The following is a 25,739-nucleotide window of genomic DNA, read 5'->3' on the forward strand; positions in this document are numbered from 1 at the left end:
AGCGTCTGCCTTCGGCTCAGGGCATGATCCCGGCGTTGTGGGATCGAGCCCCACATCAGGCTCCTCTGCTATGAGCCTGCTTCTTCCTCTCCCACTCCCCATGCTTGTGTTCCCTCTCTCGCTGGCTGTCTCTATCTCTGTCAAATAAATAAAATCTTAAAAAAAAAATAATTGAACAGTCAGTTATGTCTGGTGATTTTATATAACAAAGGTTATAGTATAGTTAACTACTTTATAAAATTTCCTAAGACGCTTGTAACCAGTAGTACAATACTGGAAATTTAAAATACCTCAAACTTTCTGAGACTAAGAAAGATATACAATATAACATTAGTTTTTCCTGCGTATGTACTCAGGTGTCAAGAATGTCATTTAACTGTTACAATCACCTGTAAAGTTATTACCTTTATTTTACAGATGAGGGAACAGACTCAGAATAGTTAATTAGTCCAATTCAATGTTATATCTAGTAATTGACAAGGCTGGAGGACTGGAAAGTTATGCCTACATTCTTCCTACTCCATTACTTTGCTTTTACAGTAAACTACACGATACATTTTTAGAGGCTAATTTATTCAAAGACCCTAAGACTAATTATTAGTGCTTGAATAAATATCACAGAGAAAGAAGTTATGCTAGGTAGGTATATGAACTTGCAAGTGTACCAAGGGACAATTTTAGGAAAAAATTTGACCAGAGGTTTACTTTTGCTGTAGTTGTTTCTTTAAATAACATGAAGCCAGAGTCAAAATCAAATTGTAAAAATTGAGCATATACACCATAAATCAGTTAAGGAAAGCTTAATAGATTTCCACATAGATACATGCAATTATATGAGATAAAAAGACACGAGCAAAGAAAAATTGAGAAAAGAAAAAACATGTTGCTACTTCATTGTAAATAACTGGTAATTCATGACAGTTATGTGAATCAGCAGGCAGGGCGGCAAATCATTGAGCTCACTGCTTTGCACTAAGCTGCTTGCATTAAAACACTGTCTCCACCACTTACTAGATGTGACCAGGCTCCTTGGCCTCTCCTTGCCTTGGTTTCCTCATCTGTAAAATAGGAATAATATTACCTCTATCTCATTGATCAGGGAGGATATTAGACATTAATATAAGGAAAAGTGTATGAAATACAGAGTGCTTTCAAAGTGTTAGTTCTTGTTGTTACATTAATTTAATAATCTAATTCATTAGATTATAGGCCTGTATATTCCATCTTCTCTTAGCTACAGAAAAAAATCTTTAAATGGTCTTCGATTTTATTGATAAGTAGTTACAAAATTAAGAAAAATATAGCCAAAGTGCTGTTATTTTTCTTAGGATTGACAATATGGTTACTTAGGATAATTTCTCTATTCTTAAGACCTGTATGTTGAAATGTTTAGGAGCGAAATGTCGTAAGGATGTCAACTTACTCGACAAATAGCCAAACAGAAAAAAGGTTATAAACAAATATTGAGCAAAAACAAATAAGGCTATCAACTGTGAATCTAGGAGGATGTAAATAGGTGTTCTTTGCACTATTTTAATCTGTCGATATTTTGAAATTTTTCATAACGAAAAGTTGGGGTAATTATAAAAAATACAAATAAAAAATAAATTGCTGGGGCGCCTGGGTGGCACAGCGGTTAAGCGTCTGCCTTCGGCTCAGGGCGTGATCCTGGCGTTGTGGGATCGAGCCCCACATCGGGCTCCTCTGCTATGAGCCTGCTTCTTCCTCTCCCACTCCCCCTGCTTGTGTTCCCTCTCTCACTGGCTGTCTCTATCTCTGTCGAATAAATAAATAAAATCTTTAAAAATAAAAAAAATAAAAATAAATAAATTGCTAAGCAAGGAATTAATCTAATGAAAAATGATTCTAATAATACATTAAAATTTCAGAGTAATACATACAATTTGCTTGAAATTTAACACTTTTTCTTTCTTTCTATATAATGGAAGGGAACAGCAGCAAAACCTGAGCCATTATAGTTAGCAGGTGTCAGTCTTCAAAGAGTATTATTATTCATTAACTTTGGCCTTTCCACAGCTAGTAATTTCAGGGAATAAAATGCATCCATAAAAGGTTTAACTGCTTTAAAATAAGTAGAATTTTGGGGAGATACAAATAAAAGGAACAGCCAAAAGAGAGAAGAATTTTTTTAAGTCAAAGGAATGATGAAGAATGTGTGTGTGTGTGTGTGTGTACATAACACATAAATATAGAATGAGTTTTTCAAAAAGCGCGTATGTTTTAAAGTTTGAAAAGTTAAATTTTGTCATTTCTTCATTATATAAACAGTCCACTTAGAGAACTTGTAACTCTGAGAGGAGATACAGAATGAATATATATACTACTTGAAAGTAAGTTCTATAAATTTGAAGGGATGTTATGTGCTAGACACTAGGCTAAGTGGTAGGAGAAGGACAATGAATAAAATGTGGCTCCTACAGATTGAAATACAGGAGGAGATGAGCATTCAAGTCAACCGCAACACCTGGTTCATTGACCAGACTACGGTGCAGCCAAGCAGTCAGCTTTAGCGAGAAGGCAAGGAAGGAATCATGAGCAGAGAGTGAGAGCTGGTAGCTGAAGCTTCAGAAATTTGACTGTTCTCTGCGTGCGACACAGATCGAACAAAAGCTGTGAGAAGGTAACACAGCAAAGCTGTGAGTCTTATATAGGTTGGACTGAAGCAAGCAAGGAGTCCACAGAATAATCCAGGGTAGTCAGGGACCCTGGAAAAAAAAATTCTGAAAAGTACACGAGAAGACAGTTTGCAAATCATGGCTAGGGAGTGTATTATAGTTTCATATCTGTGGGATTTTTTAATTGGAGGGGGCAGGTATTTGTTTTTATCCTCAAGGTATAAAAAGCAAACTGATTACAGATGCTAAAAAATAACTGAATCACTCCAAGAAGGGGATCCTAGTGATTAACTGTGGCCACGTACTGTTTCCTATCAACGCAAATACATGATAAGATGACAAAGAGCCTAGAAACCAATGAGAGGAATCACATCCAATTAGATACCCAGTCACCACACATAACCAATAATCGACCTAGAGGAAAATAAAATATTGAAGGCAAACAGAGAGATAAATAAGTACTCCTTTAATAAGCGAGTTAAATAAAGTTTAAATAAAGTTAAAGCACTCCTTAATAAAGGAGTTAAAGTTTAAATAAAGTTAAAGATTTAGCATTCCTGTCCAATTAAAATGGGAAAAATGTCATCTTTATACTCCTTGCAAGTCAATTTTCATGATGCCAAAAGTTTAAATGGACCATACAAGGAAGACTGGAACATCTAACTTTGCCTTGATTCTGGGTAATGCGAGTTACTTCAAGGTCAACTGAACAAAATCCCTGACATTTATATTCTGGAATATACAAATGTTGAGACTGAAGTCACTAATGAAAGTAATCAAAGAATCATTTTTATTGGATTTGGAAAGGCTCCTATATTTTATTATAATTCATATTCTGGAAACTTATGAGAGTAGAAAAAGAACAGAAAAAATACTGCAAATGTCCATTTAATTTTCTGCCTTCCTCTTTTTCCCCCATTCTATACCAGCAAGACCAGTCCTAAATTCTGCAAAAGACCAGTCTAAAGCTGATAAGGTTTTCTTGGTCAATTTGTTGTTTCTTACCTTTCTTGGGGCTATGAGGCAAATTTGATTTGACTGATAAAAAACTATTCTTCCAATTTCTGCCACTCTAAAAGCCTGAAAAAGTGGACCTTAGATTCTTGGCCTCCATACCTCTTTGAACTTTAGAACTGTTCCGTGACAGGATCCTCCCAAGGAATAGTGTTATTTCTTGGAATTCACTACATTCCAGAAGGTCACAATATGTCAATTTATGTAGAATTTTTACGGCTTCTGACTTTGAAAAAAAGATCTGAAACCATTCTCTGGATTTTCTAATATGTGGATCCCTTCTTGTATGGATCAGTCGAATTATACAAAGGTATAGTGGACTAGATTTAAATGGATAGAATAACATCAAGTAATGACAAAGTTTAAAAATAAGGAATCACTGATACAATGAGAGGACTGACGTAACATAACTGCTGCTGAAAACCATCTGCTGAGCAAGATTTCCAGCTTTAACATCAATATAATTTTTATTTTCACTTCTGAATCCCGACCCAGAGTCATCAACGAATGAGGACTCTGGTCCAAAACATCACATAATGATATGCATCGATAACTTTGGTTTTCTCACCTAATGCTCTGAACAGAAGAACTCAGTGTTTCATCCTGCATGCTATTGGTTACACTTGCTTCTCCTTCTGGAACGGCTTGTACTGGCTGTACGACATGAATAGTCCGGAAGAGCTGGGTGGGGTATGGAGACTGTGTGGGCTGCACTGTCCTCAGAACTTCTGATGGCTGTGCAACTTCCACGGGATCTTTGGGTTTTGTAGCTTTAGAATTCCCTGGTTTGAGAACTGTAGTGGCTCCTCCTTTTATCCCTGGACTTGAAGATACTCTCGATCTGCTCGCTTGGTTCCTACTTGAAGTGGTTGTTGAAGACAGTGATGGATCTGAAGACTCTATGCTGGAACCTGGGTCCTCATCGTCTATATAAATAAGATCTTTTGGCATTTCCTTAAACTGATACACCAAGCGTTGACCTTCTACTTTTGCCAGAATACCCCTTTGGTAATAGTACCTATTTGAAGCAGACAATTTTATCAATATTTTACTCAATTAAACATAAATTAAAATTATGTTCAACAAAATTAAAGTTCCTTAATCATAAACAGAAGTTTAAAGTTGGAAACAAGTAGGAGAAGAATTTCAAAATGAAGGGCAGTTATTCCATATAAGATAGTATAATTAAACACAGTCTTTTCTAAATAAATGTAAAATACACATACAGATAAAAAAAATCCTTATTATCAACTAAACCTAAAACCAATTCTGATGAGAGGATTTTTGATAAAATATATGGGTTATCCTAGTCATTCATTTTTCTTCCTTCGTGTCCCCTTCTTCCAACTTGCCAGAATAATCAATTCTACCACAAACCTCAAGAGTTTATTTCCCTTCTGTAGTTTATTATAATGTCCCTACCAGTTTAAGTTTGATTCAGTGAATTGGATTTGGTTTTCCATATAAAATTTAACGAGGTATAAATAGAAGTGATTCCAATTTTGTCACTGATTTTAATTAGATGGGTGGTTAAGGAGGGCACGTATCGCACGGTGCACTGGGTGTTATACGCAAGTAATGAATCATGGAACATTGCATCAAGAACTGGGGATGTACTGTATGGTGACTAATAGAACAAAATAAATATTAAAAAAAAAGAATCTAAAAAATGTGAGTTAAAAAAACAAACACACACAAACTGTAACTAAATAGTTTTGGTTTAAGAAGGTTATCAAGTTATCAGATGATTGCTACTTCCAATAAGTCTTTCCCTAATAGATGTATATCTTGAAGAACAGATAACTGGATCACAGAAAAACACACCAAAAGTGAGTTTAGGAATGAAAGAATACCCTACCTAGTTCAAAATGTTCACAATGTCTTATATTATTTTTGAAGCATTTATTCCAACATAATACAGATCGTACCTGAAATTTACATTTAAAAAATGTACCCTCTTATTAAGTACCTGCATTACCACTACTTGTTAATTTTGTGCTGAATCCAAGGTTAACGGCTCAAAACATATGAGCCCTGTGGCCAATTTATAATTCCTGTTTTGGCAGGATTTATGGCAGTTTGCATTTTCTAATCCCTTTCTAAGTAAAATATCTGTGGTTTGCACGAAGACTTTTTTTTTTAAAGAAAAACATTTGCCCAGATCAGAATAAGATTTCAATTTAAATACATACTGATTTCTGTAAGTGGCGCAGTTTTAGCACTTCAATAATAAAATTCACCAATTTTGTAATCCTCTGCCTTTTTAGAAGCTACCTTTTTAGTATTTAGGAAACAATATTCTTAACACAATGAGGTACAGAAACTTCATGTACCTGAGAGCTCTTCCCATGGTCTCGTAATTCATGTCAGGTTTGTTTTTGTGCTTTCCCCACAACCTGGATACTGCTTTAGAATCCACCAGTTTAAAAATGCCTTTTTCTCGCTGGGTCCATTTGATATATTTAGGACAAGTAGCTTTGTCCTGGAGCAGTGCCAGTAAAAACTCCCAGAGATAAATTGTGTTTCCTGAAACAAAAGCAATTTCTATTTGACCAAAATTTCATTGGAAAAGAGCAAAATTAAACCCAACTAAAAGTCTTGGCAGTTCCCTCTATAATTATACAAAAATATTACACAATTTGGTTAGCACGGGTGATAATTTTTAGGGTCTCAATATAGGTCTTTTTATTCGTCCCATATAAGACATCTGGACAGAGCAATCTTGGCAATTAGACTGAAGACGACTTAAGAAGAAAGCACTCTGAGATGACTTTTTCCCTACCTCTTTAAGAACCATAACATAAAAGACCGAGTGAAGTGTGGTACAAAACCTTTCCATGGTTGTTCTCTTTATATCACAGCCAGTGGATTGACCTTAACAATTTTCTTCAAATTTGGGCAGCAGTTACGAAAATAGTAGAACTCCAAAACAATGTTATAAAGTGTCTACGAACTGAAAAGCTAACCTTGCTGAAATCTTTCAAAAGGCTCAATCTTAAAGGATGGATTATTTTGACAGGTACATTAAAAAAAATCTCTTAAATGGATTTCTTGGGCTCCATTATCACCAGACTCTTTACAGACGGTGCCAACTTGTACCTTATGAGCATTTGGCAGCAAGAAGATCCATTTCAATAAGTCAAGAGAGCTGGTGGACTTTACCTATGATATGTAGGTATTTTACAGCAATCTAAATGTTATCGGACCTGTAAGCGTTGTAAGGAAATTATCATACTTACCCTTACCATCTTTATTTTTCTTCTTCACAGATATGTTTGGCGTAGTGGCTGGGGAATCTGGTCGTGGAGGTTTCGTTTTTCTCCCTGAAAACAGAACAGCTCTGTGTAAGGATTTGCCATCAAAATTGAGAGAAAATGGACAATTTAGCTGTTTATGAATGCTATTTGGTCATTTATCCTAAATTTCATATGCCAAATACTTTATATATATATACAGAATACCACACATACTGGTTTCCTAAAATGCTATTTACTCAAAAGGAAAATAACTTCAGTGAAAATTTATCATTAGTGTAGGTGTGATCACAAATGCTTTTGTGTACGAAATGATACGTCGGCTCACTTATAAAAGTGAGGTTAAGTTTAAAACATTGTGAGGCAACAAAACTGACGGTGCTTTCTTAAAAATGTGGGGGAATATTCCTGATGTTGGTAAGACTTGGGCTCAAAAAGTAAGCCATACAGATTTACCAGTCTGTTGGTTATATAAGCTTTTTACAATAAGAGAAGTCAATTTTCAGCTTCTCTCCCATCCGCATACAGGTCATTCTTAAATACTGGAAAATTCCCAAAACTCTAGATACACAAAAAATGCGTGAGGCAAAATTCTGGTGAACTACATAGTCAACTTTCACTTTCCCATGTATTTTGAAACCTCTCATTTTTCTATACTCCTTTTAATTCACAGCAAAACAAACTTTACAGTTAACGTATGATTCAATCTCTGAGTCCACTTCAACGGTGCTAACTGTAGTCTGACCCGAGCTTTGTTTGTGATCTTCTTTTGCCCCATTTATCTAGAAGCACAAGTTGGTGGAATTTTGCCCAGGATTTATGCTGAGATGATCATGCCATCTGGACAGACTACCTTTCTGCACATGAAAAACAATGAAAAGTAAGCATAAACGGATACTTTAGTATATTTTACTCCAACATTTTTTTTAAATTAAGTAATCTCTCTGCCCAATGTGGGCTCAAACTCAAGACCCAAGATCAAGAGTCTCCTGTTCTACCATAGCGTGAGGCAGACAGGTGTCCCTTTACCCCAACATTCTTGAGGCTGACTCTCTCTGGTCTAGATCACGAGGGTGAATTCTGGGTTAGGATAATATAGGGCAATAACTTAGAAGATCAGAATTCTAGACCTAATGCCACAAGGTTAGTAACAACACATCCCCAAACCGAATAGGAAAAATTCTGAAGTTAGGGTAAGAATCAGAAGTGGATCAAAAAAGTCACTCTTCAGGCCCCTCTTAATGTATAAACATAGAACCCAGTCCGCCAGCTATCTTCACTTCCATGCCTGCAGACATCTGCAGGGAACCATTCATGAGGCAGATACTTCTGGGTGACCGCGTTAATGATAACAAATATTAAGAGCAAAGACTTCAGTTAGCTCCTAGCCCTCCTGCCACCTTATTTTATGCCTTCTATTTACCTACTTTTTCTGATCGATAACATCATTTTCTTTTTTCCCACTGTTTTCACCACTAGTTTTAGTCAAGACAGTGACAGCTGATAAACCTACCCAATATCCATCCTTTCCATCATCTTCCTTACCATTCAAGGTGGCATGCCTTCATGTGAGTTTTATGTTAGTTGGATACAGAATTTTTGGTTGACAGTTCTTCTCAATACTTTGAAGATACCCAACACTTCCAGCCTCTACTGGGAGCTTCTAAGCTGCCAATCTAAAAATCAATCCTCTCCAAGTAATGTACTTTCTCCCTGGTTTGTTCATCTCATCTTTTTTGGGGGGTGGGGGTTGGGGGGCGGTGTTTTGCATTTTTACTATAATGTATTTAGGCCTGGATTTGAGTTATGCTACCTAGGACTCACCATGTTGAGATTAATGTCACTTTGGAAAACTCTGTCGTTAGCTTGGAATACTGCCGCTTCCTTGCTCTACGTGGTCTCTCTTACTGGAGCTTTGATTAAACATGTAGACCTTTTCATTCAATCCTCACATCTCAAACCCTTTCATATTTTTTATTCCATATCAGGTCTATGTTGGAGCTCACTAATGCTCTTTTAAACAGTGACTAATCTGTTTAATCCATATATTATGTGTTCTGTTTGACTCCTTCTCACATCAGTCTTCCACTATTAATTAGGATATTAGTCCTTCACTTTAAAAACAGCTTTACTGAAGTGTAACAGACATACAATGAAACTGCATATGTGTAAAATCTACAATTTGATATCTTCCAACATAAGTCTTGACCTGTGAAACCATCCCTATGTTCAAAATAGTGAACATATTCCTCACCTCCAGAAGTGCTTTGTACCCCTCTGTAATCCTTATACCTTTCCCACTCTGCCCAATCCAAAGGCAGCCAACTTCTGATAGATTTTCTGTCATAGATTAGTTTGCAGTTCCCACAATTTTATATGAAGACAAACATATATTTACGTATATATTATATGTAAATTTGGCTTCTTTCCTTTAGCATAATTATGTTGAAATTCATCCACTTTTGTTGCATGTATCAACAGTACATTCTGTTTTATTGCTGAGTGGTATTTCCTTGAGTAGATATACCACAAAGTTGTTCATCCAGTCAGCAGTCGATAGACATCTAGGTTGTTTCAAGTTTTGGGCTATTGCCGATAGAAGTGCTAAGAACATTCATTCATGCAGATGTTTTTCTAGAAATGTATGACTTCATCTTTTTTGGGTAAATACTAAGTAGAAGAATGGCCGGGTCACATGTTAAGTATGCATTAAATGTTTAAAGAAACTGCCAAACTGTTTTAAAAAAAAAAATGTCTCCACGCAGTAAGGTGGGGTCATCTCATAGGGCTCACCTCATTTGTTTCCTGTTTCTCAGGGATCACTTGCTTTTGTTGACTGATGTCTTTAGAGGCACTGTTTCATATATTTTGTCTGTATTTTAGTTGTTTTAATAGGAGGATAAACCCAGGTTCTGGGGGTTTATTAAAATTTTTTCCCAGCATTACTGAGATATCATGACATGTAATTGTGTATTTTTAAGGTGTACAATATGAAGGTTTGATACACTTCTAGGTTGTAAAACAATGACCACAGTAGGGTTAGTTAATATACCATTACCTCACATAATAATTACTTGGTTTTTTGGGTGTGAACATTTAAGATTACTCTCTCAGCAACTTTCAAGTACATAATAGAATATTGTTTACCAAAGTTACTATGCTGTACATTAGATCCCCAGAACTTGTTCATTTTGTAACGAGAAGTTTGTACGCTCGGACTGACATCTCCCCATTTGCTCAGCCCCCCAGCAATCACAATCTCTCCCTGCCTCTATGAGTTTGGCTATTTCAGATTCTACATGTAAGTGACAGCACACAGTATTTGTCTCTCTCTCATTTCACTTAGAATAATGCCCTCAAGGCCCATCTATGTTTTTCCATGCTGCGATGAACATGAGAGTGCAGTATCTCTTCGATATCTTACTTTAATTTCTTCTGGACATACACCCAGGAGGAAGACTGCTAGACCACAGGGTGTTTGTAGTTTTAACATTTTGAGGAAACTCCATACTGTTTTCCATAGTGGGTGTACCAATTTACATTCCCACCAACAGTGCACAAAGGTTCCTTTTTTTCCACATCTTTGCCAACAACTTGTTATCTCCTGCCTTTTTGATCACAGCCATTGTGACAGGTGCAAGGTGATAGCTTACTGTGGTTTCGATTTGCATTTCCCTGTCGATTAGTGAAGTTGAGCATATCTTTTCATGTACCCGTTGGCCATCTGTAGGTCTTCTTTAGAGAAATGTCTATTCAGGTTCTCTGTCCATTTTTTAGTGAGATTGTTTGGCTTTCTTGCTATTGAGTTGTAGGAGTTCCTTATATATTTTGGATATTAACCCCTTATCAGATATATAACTTGCAAATATCTTCTCCCATTCTGTAGGTGGCCTTTTCATTTTGCTGATAGTTTCTTTCCCTGTGCAGAAGCTTTTTAGTTTAACGTAGTTCCACTTACTAATTTCTGTTTTTGTTGTCATATCCCAAAATTACTGCCAAATCAGGTTCTGTATTCCATCTTGTCTAGAGGAGGAAGTTCCACCTGGTATTTTGTAATGGTTGACCTTCTTTTTCATTCTTTTGCCTTAATAACTATAGTCATATTCACTGAGCTTCCTTTTTTTTTTAAAGATTTTATTTATTTATTTGACAGAGAGAGACAGCCAGCGAGAGAGGGAACACAAGCAGGGGGAGTGAGAGAGGAAGAAGCAGGCTCCCAGTAGAGGAGCCTGATGTGGGGCTCGATCCCATAACGCCGGGATCACACCCTGAGCCAAAGGCAGACGCTTAACAACTGAGCCACCCAGGTGCCCCTCACTGAAAGTTTCTATTTGATAATTCTATTAACTGAAGTTCTTAGAGAACTAATCCTAGAATCTTCTATGTCTTCTACTTCTCATTCAGCAATTCTCTTATTACATATTCTGTAACACTGCAATTTGAGCTCACCTTCAACAGGGCATGAGGAAATCCTGTCAGCGTGGGTTTAAACGTATGACTTGCCAGAGCAGTTTTATACAAGAGCTTCTGCCTAGGACCCCAAAGTTACTGCTAGTCTGGGGTGACTTTTACGTTAATTACTTGCCTGGGAATTTCTGAAGTCAGTAATAGTTAAAATCTGATCATAAACCTAGATTATGTAAGCCTACCATTATGAATTCTGACAGAAAGAATTTTTCCACTCAGAGCCCCAGCTGAGAAATACAAACTTCCTTGATACCTGTTCTGTGCCAGTGAGTGGACTGTTTTTCCCGGGAGGATCCCAATGACATGCTGAAGTCTCTAATCCCTCATCTCGCACTGGACCAAGACATAAGCGTCTGCCTCTGCATGGGCAATCAAACTGACGTACCCATCTCATCCCTTCAGAGATGCTGCGGCCTCAGCTCACTCTTAGTGTTTTTATTTTCCTCTTCACTTTGGGCTCCTGGACTTCCCCTTACTTTCATGTGGAGTTAGGTTACTGGGTGGCTGGTGATTAACCAAGATATTAAACTCAAAATATTACACAAACTACTAATATAACAAAATAAAAATTAAAAAAAAAAAAGGAAAAAAGAAAAAAAAAGAAAAAAAAATATTACACAAACTGGAGGAGAATCAGAAGGCAATGAAATGGGAAGAGTGTCAGACTTTAGAATGCAGACATGGTCCTAATGAGTGAAGAGTGAAAAATTCCCTTTGAAATTTAAATCTAATTAAAATCTAACATTTTCCTCTTCAATTACTTACCTGCTGATTTCCAACTCATTATTTTTCCCACTGGAATCTTACATCGGAATCTATGCTGGTGGTTTTCAAACTACGCCCTGTGGACGGAAGCTAGAAGCTAAGTGCCCTTACCCAAGCTCTTTCTGAATTTGGATAAAAGGGTTTAGATAAAAGATTGAGGCTTTAAAAAGTTGGAAAGCCCTATTCCGTGAGATACACCAAATAATCTAATATGAAGATCTATACCTTTTAATTTATGTCTTGTACCCTCACTTCTTCTTATGTAAGTTTTAACTGGTGTACAAATATCCTTGAATAAAAATTACATTTAGATTCCGCATCAAAACTGGGCTGTTAGCCCTAAACAAATTAACCACCCACCTTTCTTTCTCTTAGGCTGTTCTGGTGATGATGCCCCTGGCGAGCGTGCATATGTCTCTTGAACCTGCTGAGCTTCCATCACTTCAGGAATCCCGTCTAGTGTGACGGACACATGGGTGATGGGGGCAGCAACAATGTCCTCTTCAGATGAACTAAATAGATTATTATCTAATGGAAATAAAATCAACTAATTATAATCAACTTTGTATTATAAATCAAAATAATCTCATCAGACAATTTCCTATTTCTATGAAGATTAAAGTAGAAATAAAATCTTGAAATCTAGTCCATTTTATTTCTGCTGTCCTAAATTAGGCACCCCAAGTCAGACAGGCTTGATAGGACTAATTTAATGCCCTTCTTACTTGACTTCCTCTCGCCAATCTATCTTGTTTCTCTTCTCCATTCTTCTCTCATTGTTACTAAAGTTATTCTCGGAAACCTAAGTCTGATTTGACCATATAATTCTTCTACACAAAACTTTATGCCCTGAAAATTTTTAGAAAAATAAAACTGACTTTTTGCATAGTTTATATAGAGGAAAAAACTAATAATAAGAACAACCCAAACTCCACAGCCTGCCATTTGAAGCTTGCACAATGTAGATCAAACCTACCTTTCCACTCTCATCTCCCGCCTACCATGAAGCTTACAGTTCAGCTACACCAAAGCATTTTTATCTCAAACATTTCACTCTTTTTTTACAGGTCTGTCTTCTTGGCTCAACCCATTCTCTCTACCTTAAATGCCAGTCCCTAGCTCCTCTTTCCACTAAAAGCTTATTTGTCTTTTATAGCCCAGGTGAAAACATTCCTTCCATAAAGCCTGTCTCTGACATTCTCAGCCAGAGTACTCTTTTCTTCCAGAACACTTTGCCATCCTTCCCAGGGCCTTTATTTTTGGCTTTTACATAAACAACTACCTTCAAAATTAATCTGTAAACTTGAGGGGGGAAAAAACAGTTATCTGTTCATTTGTGTATCACATTATTGCCTAATGCACTGCTGTGCATACAGAAAATACTCAACCACATCTTAAACTCATTTAGTAATAATTTTATGAGTTTGACGCTTTGTCAGAAAAACTCAAAGGAGAACATGGATTTAAAAGCAGATCAATAACGTGGCAGTGAGGGGCGCCTGGGTGGCACAGCGGTTAAGCGTCTGCCTTCGGCTCAGGGCGTGATCCCGGCGTTATGGGATCGAGCCCCACATCAGGCTCCTCCGCTATGAGCCTGCTTCTTCCTCTCCCACTCCCCCTGCTTGTGTTCCCTCTCTCACTGGCTGTCTCTATCTCTGTCGAATAAATAAACAAAATCTTAAAAAAAAAACAAAAACAAAACGTGGCAGTGAATTTTCTGCCATGAGGTGGTAGAAATTTTTTCAATGAATTTTTGCCTATTCACTGATGAATACTCATACAGATCATTAAATTATAATAGTTTGGGCTGTAAATGCCCTAATACTTTCACCAATGAGATTACAAGAATAAATTCTAGCTAATCTGCTATTTGACAACTAAATACATTATTTTTATTCCTAAAGGTCTCACTCCTCAATTAAAAAAAAAACACAAAACTCTTGTTTAACAGAATACTTCAGCAAAGGTGTCTCAACTAGTTCTGTACTTTAAAGTGCGGTGGGGACACAAAACATACCAAACATGATCTCTGGTCTCTAGGTCTTTGCCATCTAACAGAGAATGATGGCAAGAAGAACTTTCCCAAGTATATTACCATGAACAGTCATGGTGCATGACCACTCACTTATTCGTTTTTCATCCAGCATAGGGCCAGGAGAATCCATATTGAGGAGTGCCTCAGCAGCCTCGATAGTTTCAATCGTTTCATCCCCATTTGGACAGGACGCTTCAACTACGATACATTTGACGAAAACACGAGTTAGCTACAAGACCTCTGCTGCTCGAAAACACAGACTTGGATCTCTTGAACATCACTTAATGCTTGGGCTTATGTACATACTTTGTATCAACAGATAAAAACCAATCCTGAATAGGACTATTAAATATTTCTCTACTTCTTTTTTCTTAGTAGACTCTAGATAGGCCACCCCAGCATAGAGCACAACACGGGGCTTAAACTCACAACCCTGACTGAGATCAAGGCCTGAGCTGAGATCAAGACTGGGAAAGCTTAACTGACTGAGATACCCAGGCGCCCCTCTATGTCTCGTTTTTTTACTGCTTCCCTCCCTCTCCCCTCCCCCCGCTCATGCACGTGCTCTCTCTCTCTCCCTCAAATAAATAAATCTTTTTTAAAAAGGGAGGGGCACCTAGGTGGCTTAGTCAGTTAAGCATCTAATTCTTGGCTTGGGCTCAGGTCATGAGATCTCAGGGTCTTGAGATTGAGCCCCACGTCGGGCTCTATGCTCAGAGCAGAGTCCTCTTGGGTTTCTCTCTCTCTCTGCCCCTCCCCCCGCTCTTTCTAAAAGAAATCAATGAATTTTTTAAAAATAAAAAATAAATTAAAAAATAAACATATTAGATATACTTCAATCCATTAGTTACTGTCTTTATTAATGCTTAAGTTGTCCTATGTTTGGCTAAAAAAATATTTTTTGTTTTTTTAAAGAAGAAAATAGATCATGAGTTCATACTAATATTTTCAATTCAAATTTAGTGTTACAGAATTTATTTCTAGAATTATATATTTATACCATGTATTTATATAGAATTTATAGGATTATAAAATTTTTATCTAACTTTGCAATTTAACACTTATATATCCAATTTTACTCTATAAATCTTGGCTTCTTACTAGATTAACTTTGTTATTTATTTGATTTTACCCTAATTTATCTCTCATATACACACATTCACACAAGTTGTAATTACTGAAAACAATTTAAGATTCCTTAGCAGCTTTATTTTATTCTTTGCTTTTTAGGCTATTTCCTGTTAAGAAATGCACAGCCTTAAAAATAACTTTAGGGGCACCTGGGTGGCTCAGTCAGTTAAGTGTCTGACTCTCGGCTTCGGCTCATGATCTCAGGGTCGTGAGATCGAGCCCCATAGTGGGCTCCAGGCTGGGCATGGAGCCTGCTTAAGATTCTCTTTCTCCCTCTCCCTTTGCCCCTCTCCCACTCACATTCTCTCTAAATAAACAAATAAAATCTTTTTAAAAATCACTTTTATCTTTTTTTAAAAGATTTTATTTATTTACTTGAGAGAGAGAGCACACAGAGGGAGAAGCAGACCCCTGCTGAGCAGGGAGACCCAAGTGGGGCACAATCCCAGGACCCTGGGATCATGACCTGAGCTGACCTGAGCCCTGAAGGCAGACACTTAACTGACTGAGCCACCCAGGCACTGCCCAAAAAAATCACTTTAAGTAAAGCTTCTCTATATGGTTATGCCACGCCTCAATAATGTAATTAGGTTCATCTGTGTTAGTGTGCTTTCAATTTTTAGATTGCTAATTCTTCCTCTTTTGGACATAGTGTTGGTCTATAATTATGTTAAATGTTTACAGGGTTCCAAAGTAAAAATGACAAATCAAAGTACATTTAGAAAATCTACCTTTCATCCCTGTCCCTTCCTTTTCCCTGTAAGAAAACATTTTTATTAGTTTTGGGGTTTATCTTTCTATTTTTAAAATATAAGCAAAGACAGATATCATTTATACACTTTTTCCTATCTTAAATAAAAAGTAATATACTATTTATGCTACCTGACCCTTGCCTTTTTAATTTACTATACAGTAGAAATCATTCCACAGCTATATACAGAAATCATGTCACCTTCTGCATTTCAGAAATAGGAGGCAAGTTAAATATGTTTAGTATCAATGTTAGCTTGTAGAACTTTGTTTATTCCATTCAGCTGCAGTGCTTAGATTGAGAAAAGCAAAATAAATGGGTAGGTCCTACATGGAACAGGAAAGAAAACCAAAAAAGTACATCGAGCTTTTAAGAACAAAGAACATGTTAGCCTTTCATTAAATGGATGACAAAAATTTCTTCTGGCAATAATAAACCCCACAAGCTTTTCATACATGCATTTTAAAACTTCTTTGTAACAGATTAGCTGTGATCTAGCAACTAGTTAAAATCTATTTATACCAAGAACAGAAAGCATTGATACCATAATAACTTAGGAATAATTTATTAAATGCATTTGTTGTTATTATAAATTACTAAAAATTGCGTTTGACCTTATAAAAACAGACAAGTATACATATGAAGAGACACATACTAGTATTATTTAAAAGACAAGATTTACTAATCAATGTAGTCATCGTGGTTACCTTCTATTTGAGAAACAGTATTTGTACCATCTCTGTTAATAATTTTACTTTTAGATCTTCAAAGAGTGGCAATGGGAGAACAATCTCCACATACAAAGAACTCATGGTCAAATGATTTTCAAAAATTGTTAACACCATAACCTTTTTCCAAATGAAACCTTATGTGGAACTCTTAACATACAAACAGATGAAAGTGGTATTTTACTATTATACATGTATTTTATAGGTTCGAATATATATCAAATTTGATATGAGATCAACCAATCATAAAAATGAAAGTATTGCAATGAACATGAAAATTTGAAATCAGGGCATACAAATGACACCTGCAGTCTAATATGAGCCTCATATCCATAAAAATAGATCAATCTTTTTATTATTGAAAATTTCAAACAAAAATAAAAATTATGGAACATAGTATAATGAATTCTCACATACCCGCTCTCAGCATAAGGTCAATCTTCTTTCATTCCTACTCCAATTACTGCTCCCAAAGTTCTCTCACACACACTCCACACCCACTCCCCAGATTATTCTGAAGGAATCTAAGACACCGTATTTCATCTCTAAATATTTTAGCGTATGTATGGTATGTTATTGTCATACCTAAAAATACTAACAATTCCTTTACATTATCTGAAGTACTACCTCGGATTCACATGTACAGTTTATAAATTCTTCTTTCCCTCTCTCCTTTCCCCCTGCAGTTTCTGAAAAGCACAACATTCTTTCCACTCTTACTTTGAACTTAGGAGGGCTCCAGAGTTCTTTGGTTTCTTATGTCATTGCTCAAACAAGGATGGAAGAGTTAAAGGCTCAGGTTGGGAAACAAGAAAGGGGAGGAAGAAGAAATATGCAAATAGAAATCTGGTTTTCAAGATATGGCTTGTTCTCTAGACCCATTCAATACCAGTTCTATTTTCCAGGAAGGAAGGAGTCTGTTTGCATTTTGCCATCAGCTATCTTCAAGTTCAAGCCCAAGAGAGTGAAATACTGAAAGAAAGAAGTAATTCTTTCTCCTAAAGATCTAAGATCTGCTTCCCCAGTCTCTCTTTCTTCTCTGAGGACCACCCTAATGACTAAAACTGGGAATAAACACCCCCTTCAGGGGAGACCCTCATTCCCAACCTACAGAGACAGTGTAGCCCTACGCTAAGGCATCTAGAAGTTACCACAGAATATACTGTAAAAAACTCACTAGCTACACAACAGATATCTATCTGCATAGCGATGGTCATTCTGTTGTACAAAACACGTAACTCACCATCAGTAATGAATGGAAACTTCTCATCTGAGTAATCTAATTCCCTAATTGGTAAGGAAAAATCTGATAAGTCTAGATTTATCAAAAAAACTTCCACTGGGTTCCCCTGAACAAAAAATGTGACTATAGCAGAACATGTTTTGTAAAGAACAGAGGACAATACAAAACTAAGCGCTGTTTGTTGTTGTTACTAGTGGAGACTCAGTCACTTGGTGTGTGATCTTAAGCAAGTCATTTCATTTAACCTAATCTTTTTTTCTGTTGTGAGAATTAAATGAGATAATGAACTTTTAAAAATAATCCAGTATGTTAGTATGATGCACTGAGAAGACAATGCCATTTTGGTGGTATTCTTGCCCAAAATGCATTATCTCAGTCTAGTCATAACAAAATACCACCCAAACAAAATTGAGGGACATACTACAATGTTTGACCAGCACTCCTCAAAAGTGTCAAGGTTACTGAGAGACAAAGAAAGACAGAGAAACTGTTATAGACTGGAAGAGACTAAGAAGAAATAATTAAATGTAGAGTAAGATTATAGATAGGATACTGAAACAGAAAAAGGTCATTAGTTTGAAATGGTTGGCATACAAATAAAGTGTAGGTTTAGTTAATAACATTGTGACTAATGTTAATTTTCTATTTTCTTTAATTTAAGAATAAATATTCAAATAACCTTTGCTTCCAAATAATTAATTTTCCCCAACAGCTCCAACACCTCTGGCCAAGACAGATCAATGTACATGTATAAAAATACAAATGTACAGACCAAATTCTAAAACTGATGAAAACAGCATTACTCACCACCTCACACCATGAACTCTTCACATTTCAAACATGTTACTAGTTCTGACTCAATGAGAAGAGAAATCTTCTTTAAACCCTAGCACCTTACCCTACATTTGGGTCATGGCCTCCTATTTTGCTTCCTGTGACAGCAATAAAAGAAAAACATTGCTGTATTTTGCCCTGCAAACAATTTCTCATTGTTATTAAGAATACAGAGTGTGGGGGCGCCTGGGTGGCTCAGTCGTTAAGCATCTGCTTTCGGCCCAGGGCGTGATCCCAGGGTCCTGGGATCGAGTCCCACATCAGGCTCCCTGCTCCACAGGGAGCCTGCTTCCTCTCCCACTCCCCTTGCTTCTGTTCCCTCTCTCGCTGGCTGTCTCTCTCTCTGTCAAATAAATAAATAAAATCTTAAAAAAAAAGAATACAGAGAGTGCCATATAAGAAGCGTTTGGTGAATACCTGACAAGTTCAGGCGGTCTGGTTCTTCTTATATGCCTCTATTTTGTCACATTCGTCTCAATACATTTAGGAAAGAAGGAAGGGGAGGTGAGAAAGCACTACACGACACAGGTAGATGAGGAAGAAAATATAATTTCCTTCTCCCTGCTCTGGCCTCTGAGGTAATGGAGTTTCTTGAAACCAAGTTAGGGACTTCTTATGCCCCCAAAATCACAGGGCAAGGGAACTGCCCAAAACTAGGCGGAGGTAAGGTGCTGCCGGAGGCACACACACCTGTAAGCGTGATGTCGTCGTCGTCCTCATCTATGATCTCTTCTTCAGCGACATCCAGGGAGCTCTCAGTAATCATGTCATTAGGCTCTTCCACACAGGCTAGGCCTGCGTAACTATTGAGAATGTCAGCACCAGGAACATGTTCCACAATTACAGCAGGAAAAATAGCTGGGTCACCAAGCTGGGAGGGGTGAGGGAGAAACAAGGATTAACAAAGTGTTTGCTTTTGTTAAATACAACCAAAAAATATTTTATATTGGACATCAGTTTAGTTTTTCTATCATCAGCTACTTAAATCCTGACAATCTTTCTGGGCTGCAGAGAATATATATCTATTAAGACCAAATAAAACTTTTATTATCAACCTTGGTTCTTAACAACCGAGGTTTCATTGGAAAATCCTATAAAAGCATACTTTTAAACCACATTAAATAAAAAAAAAACCTAATATCATTAACTCATAAAGAGTGTCATACAAATGAAATGTACAATTACATAAAATCTCAACAAAAGTTTGACAGGAAAAAACCACAGAAGCTTAATAAATATTACATTGTCACTGGCACACAGGCTGTGTTTAACAGTAGCTTTTGACTCAAACGGGAAAATTAACTTTCATTTTCTATCTAGTCATAAGATCATGAAATTTTTGATCATGTCTATCACTATCGTTCTACATTATTTCTATTTTTTTCTGATTTGTTTGATAGTGGTAGACACTCCTCCTTTAACCCTAAATAATTCAGTGTATATTTCCTAAATACATGAATATTACCTTATACACGGAGTACAATTAACATGTTTGTAGCACTGCACACTGAGGTTAAATGCTACTTCTTTCTTAAGAATTTAACTACTTCAATTAAACATTGAGATATCACAGGTGCTAAACAATACTATCTGTGCCTTCATGAATACTGACACTGAAATTTATGGTTAATAACCCTTGAACATATTTGGATTTTATTTCAAAATGTTTCTTCCTATTTCAGAAAAGAGGAAGTTAGAAGTAACTGACTCTCCAAATCATAAGTTTTAAAACAGAAAGTAGGAGGCTCACACATTGCACTTTAAAACACACACACACACGCGCGAGGAAGTCTATAAAATGGCCAAAGCAAAGCACAGTCACTGGACTTTCCTTTTCTCTTTTTTAAGAGGTGAATGTGGCACACGCAATCCAACCTACATGAACATGTGCTTGTTGAGACACTACTTCTCTCTTAAGAGCTCAAGGTTAAGCTGCTAGTCTTCTAATGAGGCCAGGCCCAGAACTGAGTTAGTTTTCACATGATTTCATTTTATGCTGCAACAACTCTATGCATCAGGTAAGAATAGGGCTTATCATACCTCCACCCATTGGCTAAGGAAGAATTAGATTAAGAAATTTACCCAAGGTCACCCACGAAGTCAGAGACAGAGGCATGTCAAAGCAATTTCCAGAAGGAGTCCTCACCCAAATGAAACCAAATCTATTTGGCTCCTGAAATTTGGAGTAGTGAATGTTACAGGTATGTATATTACGAGGGATATCTCCAAAGTTTTATCTAAATCTACACAGTTCTCGAGTTTTAAATAACTACAGATATTTGAAGCAAAAAGCTCAAGAATGAAAAGGAGGAAAAAAGAAAAAAAAGGGAGGGAAAATAATGAAAAGGGACACATGGTTCTGTGATTTAGAAAGTAGCAACATGTAAAAAAGAAAGACTATGAATCATGAGACCTAGGCATTCTCTAATCCTACTGTCACTTTCCTCACTTTATTTATTCATTTATTTAAAAAGATTTTATTTATTTGAGAGCAAGAGAGCACAAGCAGGGGGAGGGGCAGAGGGAGAGGGAGGAGCAGACTCCCCGCTGAGCAGGGAGCTGGATGCAGAACTCAATCCCAGCACCCTGAGATTATGACCTGAGCAGAAGGCAGATGCGTAACTGACTGAGCCACCCAAGCGCCCCCCTTTTCCTCACTTTAAATGAAAGAAGAGCACTAGCTGATCCTAAGGGCACTTCTAGGTTTTGTTTTGTTAAGATGTGTTAAGGCATGGATGCTAAAATGAAGTATATAACATTACAATAGAAGAGATTCATTTTTACGGACTAAATGGGGGGGGGTTTAGCATGCACAGGGGCCGCTCACCTGCTGCCTCTGCTAGTGCTGTTAACTAACATTTATTAGCACCTAACATGCACCAGGTATTCTGCTGATTGCTTTATGAATTACCATCTTATTTAATCATCTCAAAATCCTATGGGGGAAATACACTGGATTATCTGTTTTCTACATCGGAAAATACAAGCTCAAGGGGAAGGGAAATAATTTACCACAAGTCATATAGCTAGTAAGTGGTAGAACCTTAACTGAAACGGACTCCTGAGGTAGAACCTTAACTGAAAAGGTCTGTATGTTCTTTGTCTGTACACTATTATGGTTAGCCTTAAACATGGTGCCATTTTGTTTTACTGGCATATTTACTTGGCTCTGCTTAAAAAAACAGAAAAGGTAAGGAGCTGTGTTGTGTTTAAGGTATGACTTTCTATATCATCATTTGCAGGGCTTCTCCAATCTGAGTCTATTATGACCTTTGTCGTGGGTCATAGATAGGGACTTCCCAGGATCACTCCCTACTCAGCCGTGCTTAGCCATTCATGAAAAGCGTGGGCTATTCTTTTCTGTTCCACTGAAATGGAGATGTATATTCAAAGCTGTTCATCTCTAATTTCTCCAGGGTGCTATTAAGTCATATACAACAAACAGACCAACTCTAAATGTCAGGTAACAGGCCTGAATCTGTATATACAAAATACATCCAGGAAGCCCCTCTCAGGTATGGAAAAAAATCTCCCCCTCTATTAACACAAATGGAAGGAAAATACACATGCCAGAAACTCTAGCTCAGGATAAATTCCTCCCTTTTATACTGAGTGATTAGCAACTAACTGGCTCAAGTCTGAGTTACCAGGAACCTAAAACTTTTATAACCACACATTCTAAAATTCCTGATCGAGAAATGGTTCCCAACCTCTAAATGAAGGCACAGCAAAATTTCAAATGTTATATTTTCCTAGATTTACATTTTTAAAATGAATAAATTACTGGGACTTGTATTAGTTCACTACAGCTGCTGTAACAAAACACCACAGACTGGGCGGCTTAAACAACAGAAATTTGTTGTCTCACAGTGCTGGAGGCTGGAAATCTGAAATCAAGGTGTTGGCAGGGTTGTTCCTTCTGAGGACTATAAGGGAGGGATCTGTTCCAGGCCTCTCTCCTTGGCTCACAGATGACTGTCTTCATGTTCACATGGTGTTCTCCCCTGTATGTGTCTGTGTCCACATTTTCTTGTAAGGACTCTGATCATATTGGATTGGGGCCTATTCTACTCCAGTATAAGTTCATCTTAACTAATTACGTCTGTAGCAACCTGTTTCCAAATAAGGTCACATTCTGAGATATTAAGCATTAGCATTTCAATATATGAATGTGGGGAGGTGGGGGTACAGAGAGCAATTCAACCCATAACAGGATCCAATTTAATTTAGCTTTAAGTCTATCATTTGACAGTTGGCTCCCTCTACCCAAAACGACTTTGCTAGTTTGTGGCAATTAAGATTATATATTCTTGTTACTATTTCTAAATTAAGGTTAGACATTATTTTCTTTGCTGAAGACCACCAAATCTTATTCACCTCAGTTTTTCCCACATAATTTCAACCAGAAACTTTCCCAAAATTTATTTAAAAGATGAACTTCAGGAAGGCCAGAGCTACTTATAAAAAGGCCATATTCCTCATAGTTAGCAGTAAGATCTGTTACCTCCTTTTAAGAAATGAAGGTATCAACACTTTGTTAATGTCCTAACAAAAATACTATGTTTCATTTGGTTGGCTACTTAAAAAAAAGAAATCTCCAAATATCTCTAAAACCTCTCTTTGTTTAAATAATCATCTTCTCTTTGGTATCTTTTAGTGGAATCAGAGAACCCCAGTTAACTCTACCAATGGTTATCAACGCTGACCATACACTGGGAAATCACCTAAAAATATCAATACTTGACCCTACATGAGAGGAAACAAGTCGGAATATCTGGGGATGTGACCAGAGCATGTAAAGTTCCTTGGGTGGTTCTAACGTGCATGCAGGGTTTAGAACCACTACTCTATAAAGAATTACAAAATTTAAAACCATATTCCCTAAACTGAGTTAACTTGATTTACGCCAATGTCTGAAATACTAGTAATCAAAAAAAAAAAAAAGTTACTTTATTATGACATCTTTTGGCACTTGCAGACTATTCCCATTTGTTTTTGTAACAGAACCAAAATAAGTCACAAAATGACGGGTGGGAAGAGAGATGGGAGACTTCTTGGGATTACAATCTGTTGAAGATCAGAGTATTCAAAGCCACAGTTTCTAGAAGCAAATTAAGCTGTAGTGATAAGCTTTCAACTATTGTGTAACTTTACGGAGGGTCTTAAACAACTCCAGAGAGAAAAATACATACCAGGTTTCCTTTCTATTAACTTCAAGTAAATTTAACACATGTGTTGAAAGCAAAACTAACAATTTTTTCTTAGCAGCTATAATAAAAAAATCAAACCAAGTTCTGGCAGGAAAGAGCTCCCCAAATTTCAACACCAACCACCCACTATATAGTTGCCATTTGTTGTGGTTGATGACATATGTGGCAATACCACCAAGTTAAAAAGAGAAGGAAAACAACCAATCTGTCAACAGCAATGTATGTTGCTGCCCTCACTGGGCTTGCTTTTTTCCTCAGTATACCCCAACCCAAGGCCCTAAGAGGATATTTAAGAAACCACGGACTGGGGCGCCTGGGTGGCACAGCGGTTAAGCGTCTGCCTTCGGCTCGGGGCGTGATCCCGGCGTTCTGGGATAGAGCCCCACATCAGGCTCCTCTGCTGGGAGCCTGCTTCTTCCTCTCCCACTCCCCCTGCTTGTGTTCCCTCTCTCGCTGGCTGTCTCTATCTCTGTCGAATAAATAAATAAAATCTTTAAAAAAAAAAAAAAAAAGAAAGAAAGAAGCCACGGACCATGATTCCAACTATATGAAGTAAGTAAGTTTATTTAACAAGTCTTTGGTTATATTTAAAAAAAGAAAAAAAAAAAAAAAAGAACTTGCAAATAACTGGTTCCCTGACAGCAGAGCTCAATCTGGTAACACGGTTGTTGTGAAACATCCTGCCAAGATCCTCTATGAAATAGCTGAAAATGAAATATCCATCAAATGTTTTCCTAAAAGAAAGATGAGTTTAAAACTGTCTTTAAAAACTTCCCCAATGCAGATACTCCCATTTTTTAAGGTGAGCACATTTTCAAGTATTTACACCACCACTTTGCCACAACACAAGGCAACACCAAGAGTGGGGTGGGGCGTCCCTCTTCCCCAGCCGAAGGCCACTTGAAGAAACATACACACTAAACACAGTTCGCTTGCTATGAAAACGCATCTTTGAGACCAATTCCTGGGCCTAATCTTCTGATCAGAACGATGCCCCAGAGCCTCATCCTACGAAGGCACTGCTTTGAAAGTATTTCCTTCACCTTTGATTTAAAAAACAAAAACAGAAAACCAAAAACCGAACACCTCAGTCTATCAGGACACGATCAGACAATACTTGCCATGAAGCAAATGTACTAAAAATACAGCTGATGAAAAGAGGATGTAATAGTAACTGCTCAGACTCTAGAGTTCGAATGACCCTTACTTACGGCTAGACTGCACCGTGCCCTAGGTGTTTGAGTGCCAGTAAAATTTTCAGCCTCTCTAGGCTTTCGTGTTCATGTCTATTTAAATGAGGATAACTTCTAGAGTTGTTGTAAGATTTCAGTGACATGACATGTAAATGCATCACTTGTTCTGCTGCATGGCATATAGTAACCATTCAATAAAACAATCTGATGATAAAGTGCCTCAACGGTTGACTTAGATAGAAATAAACACTCTTAAAACTTGGCTCACTACTTATATACATGTATCAAATCATCATATCATACACTTAAATGATGGTACATATAAATTACATCTCAATAAAGCTGGGGGGGAACTTATAATCTCACATTGACAGGCATGGTTTTTTGTTTCTGTTTTGTTATTAATTAGGAAGTCCTCCCAGAAAAGTGGTGACCACAGCTCAACCATTTAGTCTCAGCAACATTTACCCTTGAACAA

At 37.1% G+C, this 25,739-nt stretch overlaps 1 protein-coding gene across 6 annotated transcripts in view; it reads right to left on the minus strand.

Moving 5' to 3' along the window:
• The window catches only part of ELF1 (E74 like ETS transcription factor 1), a 102,455-nt gene that overhangs the window by 4,299 nt on the left and 72,417 nt on the right, over window positions 1-25,739 (minus strand). For 5 of the 6 annotated variants that reach the window (XM_045811054.2, XM_045811056.2, XM_045811053.2 and 2 more), the window contains 6 exons: window positions 19,549-19,729; window positions 14,262-14,369; window positions 12,497-12,664; window positions 6,890-6,973; window positions 5,984-6,176; window positions 4,219-4,668 (listed from right to left, as the gene is read on the minus strand). In XM_045811054.2, the coding sequence (XP_045667010.2) occupies window positions 4,219-4,668; window positions 5,984-6,176; window positions 6,890-6,973; window positions 12,497-12,664; window positions 14,262-14,369; window positions 19,549-19,729 (1,184 nt within the window). The remainder of the gene's footprint in view (window positions 1-4,218; window positions 4,669-5,983; window positions 6,177-6,889; window positions 6,974-12,496; window positions 12,665-14,261; window positions 14,370-19,548; window positions 19,730-25,739) is intronic. The other variant, XM_087865111.1, reaches the window with a different exon arrangement.

The sequence above is a fragment of the Ursus americanus genome, chromosome 10 (genome assembly GCF_024610735.1).
Source record: "Ursus americanus isolate L20-20 chromosome 10, mUrsAme1.1.p, whole genome shotgun sequence".
NCBI lineage: Eukaryota > Metazoa > Chordata > Mammalia > Carnivora > Ursidae > Ursus > Ursus americanus.